The sequence below is a fragment of the Limulus polyphemus genome, unplaced genomic scaffold (assembly GCF_000517525.1).
Source record: "Limulus polyphemus unplaced genomic scaffold, Limulus_polyphemus-2.1.2 Scaffold2491, whole genome shotgun sequence".
NCBI classification, from domain to species: domain Eukaryota; kingdom Metazoa; phylum Arthropoda; class Merostomata; order Xiphosura; family Limulidae; genus Limulus; species Limulus polyphemus.
The window spans coordinates 122968-128409 of NW_013668101.1; the positions used below are offsets into that span (position 1 = coordinate 122968).

At 33.4% G+C, this 5442-nt stretch overlaps 1 protein-coding gene across 1 annotated transcript in view; it reads right to left on the reverse strand.

The window, feature by feature from the left end:
- The window catches only part of LOC106467107, a 5624-nt gene extending 4257 nt beyond the window's left edge, over nt 1-1367 (reverse strand). The window contains exons 1-2 of the mRNA XM_013927427.2: nt 1241-1367; nt 181-466 (exon numbers count right to left, since the gene is read on the reverse strand). Coding sequence (XP_013782881.1) covers nt 181-451 — 271 coding nt within the window. The 5' untranslated portion in view covers nt 452-466; nt 1241-1367. The remainder of the gene's footprint in view (nt 1-180; nt 467-1240) is intronic.
- Between the last annotated feature and the right edge of the window lie 4075 nt (nt 1368-5442).

Genomic DNA, 5442 nt, shown 5'->3' on the forward strand with positions numbered 1-5442 from the left:
CTGGGCAGTTGTCCCCTTTCATATCACATTTCATATCATACAAAAAAAATCACACCTGATGAAAGATAATTATATCTTGTGGTAATATTCTGCACATAAAAAATGGTCACAAAAGACACCATTAATTAACTTGGATCTCACCAAAATTCTTGTGAAAAATAGACAAAATTTTGATCTTACGTGTTTTTTTTTCATCCATTGACAGTTCTTTCCAATCACCTTTCTCTTTTTCTCTAAGAGTTGTTATTTCTTGCGAGTTCTCTTTGAAACGAATAGCTGGCATAGGAAAATCTGTTCTATCTATATAGCTGGGTTCACCATTTAAACCAAACCCAACCACTTCACGATTACCTATTCGTTCTCTATGGTATGCAGCTGAAGGGAGAATAATTCTTGTTGCTAAAGATGGTAACTTGCTAAAGATGGGTACTTTTAGTAAATTACTTGCCATTCTAGTGTTATTTATCTGAAAAACAAGCATCACAGTTTATAATTAGTCTCAAACTACTGATGCAGATGTATATGATTATTAGCTTAACATCTGAAAAAAAGATTAATTTTAATTTTACAAAATATATTCAGAAGTTAAATTTCAACGTCATCATCAAATATATACTTCTCAAAAAAACAACTACATGCAATAGTAGTACTAACTACTATGGCCTCAAGCCTTGAGTCAAGGTATATACTCTTATGGTATTAATATGGTTAATAACATAACAACTACATTATTGAATACTTTCATTCTATTAAAGTGGTGTTATAAAAGAAAAATTACTCTTACGAACTCAGACCGTTACAGGATTTTTTTATTATTAACTATATTAGTATAAATATAATCGAATACTTTAAGTTTAAACTTAACGTTAAGCTTTTTGTCTAGCAATTTTTGAACACTAATTTTAAAAAAGTTGGTACGATTTATGCAAAAAATAAAAGTTTAATAATAATAGTCCTGAAAAGTTTCATGGAAGGGTTATTTTACTCTTAATGAGTTAATCTTATCATCTCTTAGTCTTACGTCTACAACTTAAAACGGGTTTTTACTTTTACTAAGTTTTATTTTTACTGCTTCTAGTTCTACGACTACTGCTAGTGTCCCGAGTACAAGTCTTAGGCAAGTTATGAAACTTGAATTTCAATAATATGTCTCTCTATACATATATTAACATTTTCAGTACTACGCACAGACTAATGTTTTCTCCTGAAATTTTATCACATAATTTTTGTTATTACGAACCTTTTCGTGAAATATAACCAGGAAAAAGCTACTTAATTCCTCTGTATCCTTAGCCTTCGATCAGTATAACGTGCTGCTACACGAATAACCTTCAGTCCAACCTATAACCAGAAAAACCGAAACGTGTCAGAATGGAAAAAGAAACGTGTAAAAAAGCATAAATAAATAAATATATATATATTGTTTACATTTGTGTAAATGTTTCGTTTATAAATATAAAAAATAGAGTATTATCCATATATTCTAACAGTTTCTTCTTAAGTGAATGATTCTTTAATTCTCTGATATTTAAAATTAAGCAGAGACAGATATTTCAGTGTGTAAGTTTGCGCTTAACAAGAAACAAACACAAGTTAACAAATCTTTGTTCATAGTAGTTCGATACTAAATTGGCCGGTTTCTGGTCTGTTGTGAGTTTACTGGCTTCTAGGGCTGAAGAAATATTTCCTAAACGTCTGCTCAGAATAGAGACAGTGCGTTATTTAGGCATATGTTTTCTGCCTACTTTAGTTATAAAGAAGGATAGGGAGGAGGGGAAGACGTTTATTTAGATTGTATGTAGTTTTAGCCTAAACATGCGGTTCAGAAAGTCGTTTAGATTGCCTTGTTCTAGTTGTTTTGTTTCTTTGTTCTCTATAATAGATAATGTCTATTCTGTCCAAGAGGATATTGCATTAAGGTATAATATCTGGATTTAAAGGACTAGCGACTATGATATTCTTTGCTGGCCCGACTCAACATCGTCGGTACCTTACAGCTGACTTGAGAGAAAACACATATCACAAGGTGAAGTTGTCAATTGATAAATAAACCAAATTTAATTATTGAATTGAAGCCCACTTTCTTGGTTTAATTTCTATCTCAGATCGACAAGTGTGGTCATATTTGGAAATCACTGTCTTTAGTTCTACGTAAGTTTATCCCGAGAAAAAGAAAGGTGTGGAGCAAATCACAAATTTACGATCCAGAATAAGTGACTGTATTTTCGTGTGCGCAAGTACGTACACTTTGTTTTCTTTTTTATGATTAAGATTGTGTTCATTTTCTTAAACTTGTCCTATCTCGTTATTTCACACATACTATCAGATACAAATTACTCTTTTTAGTTCCTGAACGAATCTGCTTTTATTTGCAAATATAAATAATCAATACTTGTTGGAAAATCAGTTCCCACGTGAAAACACAACAAACAGTAAGAACAATGTTTTACTGAACTTTCAATTTGGATAAGTCGTCTTAGCGCAGTCTCCCATAATCCATAGACTGCATGCGTCAATGACTATTCTAAGTAATATATTCTAAAGTGAGAACCCTCAACTCATCACAATTTGCACCAGTGTCTGTGTCAAATGGGCTTGTTCTGTCTCAGGGAGTGGACATAAACAAGGGCCAGACAGGTACTACCTTCTATGAGATATTCATTACCATATATAACTTTACCTAAGCAAAATGATTAGCTTATCCTCTCAATATCTGGTTCACAAGTGTGATATGTGTGCATATCATGTGTTTTCTACCTGATTTAATGATGTAGAAATGTTGAAACAATTTTTGTTTATTTAGTTTCCATGTTATAATGGTGGCAACACATGGTCTAGAAAGTTGTTTCATTTCTTTGCTCTCTAAAGTAAGTGATATATCTTCTGTTCACAAGAATATTGCAATAATATGTATAGCATCTGGGTTAAAATTGTAATATCCTTTGCTGGCTGATTATTACATTGACTGAATGTAACAGCTGATCAATGCTGCAAGGGGACAAAGGTCATAAGGTGATACTGTCGACTGGACAAAGAAAGCGACTCTATCTGTTGAATTCGAACACATTTGTTTTATCCAGTTCTACTAGTGTGGTATGCAGGCATGTCATGTATTTTCTACCTTCTATAGTGATATAAAAATCTTAAGAATATTTGATTATTTAGTGCCACGTTATCATGGTGGAAACAAGTGGTATAGAAACTTTCTAACATTACTTCTCTATCCAGAAGGATATGTCAGCATTAGACGAGGCATCTTGGTTGACCAGGTTAGCACAGAAATATTTTTTGCTGGCCAGTTATAGCTTTAACCAAAAGTGTCATCTGACTAATGTTGTTAAGAGACAGAGTTCACGAAGTGACGCCGTCCTCTGGACAAAGAAAGTGAGTTTACATTCTAGACCCGACTATGCATTTTTGGTTCAATTCTTCACTAGTCATTCTTTGGGAATGGCCTGCTTTCTTTTTTGAAGATCATCATGCTTGATTCTGTGGTAGTTGATCCTGAGAGAGGGTGACAGGACTAAGTGCTACCAAGAGAAGAAGAGGACAGTCTGCTTGCCAAGAGTGGGTACGTGCACTGTTTTTTCTTTTTGTGTCAAAATAAATATCTTACATATATTTAAAACAAATCCAGCTTCATTATTTTCATACTAAAGGTAAATTTTAGTAACATTGTATTTCTCACGAAAACCATTCTAAACTCCAGGACGGAATCTGCTGTTATTGCGGATTCGTCTATCTAATACTTGTCTGGAAACCAGTTTCATCCACTAGTTCCACACTAGGAGATCGCTCAGTGTCAATGTACTTAGTTTGACGGAGGTCTATCTTAAGAGAGAGAGAAGGCTGTGGAACTAAGCACAGCCTAAAAGAAGATACTATCTTTTTGTATGTGCAAGTAAACGCATTGCATTTTCTTTTTGCTTGTCAAATAATAAAAATTATTTTCGTTTTTTTTACCACCCTTGTCCAGTAACATTATTTGACACACATTAGGACGATTCAGTCTAGTTATCTACTATAGAACATTCCCCTTATTTTCTAATAGAATATGCTATTATTTGCGGGTTTACCTGTCTGATACTTCTCTGGAAATGAGTTTTATCTGAATATACCACACAAGAATATCATAAAAGATGTTAGGAAAACATATAGGTTCAAAAACAATCGGTTAAAGGCAAAAAACACGATATCCTGACAAAGGGAAGAAAAGTCCAGCTTTTGAAAGTACTCGTGTTATAGAGCTTCGTATTTTCATTTTTTAAAACTACATAAGGAATCCCTACGAGAAAATGTACCTTGATATTCTTTACTATAAGTATATTCCAAGTTAGTCACGGAAGTTACTTGAACTGTAACCCAATCTCTTCTTATTTCAGGGTCTTTCCAGACCCTTAAATTCAAAGTAAACATTGCTAATCAAGGCGCAAGCCAAAGCTTGGTATGTAATAATGATTTTCCTCAGGTGACTCTCAAGACGCCATGGCACTTACACAAAGAAATCAATGGATAACGCAAAAATACTAGCAACTATTTAAAGTATAAAAAATAATGAAAATAAAATTCAACTAAAGATAAAACAAACAGATTCGAAATAAATAAATTTTGGACTCAAAATATATTGAACTTCTAACTCCAAATTCCTCAAAATTAAATAAACTGAAAATATGATTAAATGAAGGGAAACTGAAAATAATAAAATCAAAATAGAATACATCCAAATATGCCTATTGGTGGGACAGCAGTAAGTTTACGGACTTACAACGCTAAAATCCGGGGTTCAAATCCCTGTGGCGAACACAACAGGCAGCCCAATGTGGTTTTGCACTAACCAACAAAGAAACACCACAAATCACAATTTTAAGTATGGTAGTACTTAATAGTAGGGATCGACAAGAATTCCAAATAATTCACGTGCCGAAAAACCACCCTATCGAATTCCTAAGCGAAAACGACCATTCAAAGTATTGGTTACAATATATTATGTTCATATATATTAATAATACGCTAACATTTCCAGTATAACAATTCAAAAATTTCTCAAACTGCAACTTTTTCGTCTAGTACCTACCTACCTACCTGATCACGTCAACGGGGCTAGAGCCTAAACAGCTCGGACTATCGCTACAAGATTTCTCCAGCTTACCTGACTGGTCTGTGGGTATCTCATTTTGAAAGTCCAATAAAAACCCATGTATATACAGGTATAATATAAATGGTAAACATATCATGCATGTACTTAAATATCTTTTTAACCCAACGAATGGCGTTACATATCGATGGATAGACATGCGACAATTTCTAAAGATAAAGTATACACTGAGTGGTCACAAGTAAACAGACACCTAATTTTTCGTCATTTAACTGATTTATGCTAACTAATTTGTGTTCACAGAGCACTATATAAATGAAAATGGTCCACACACTAATTATCTTGTG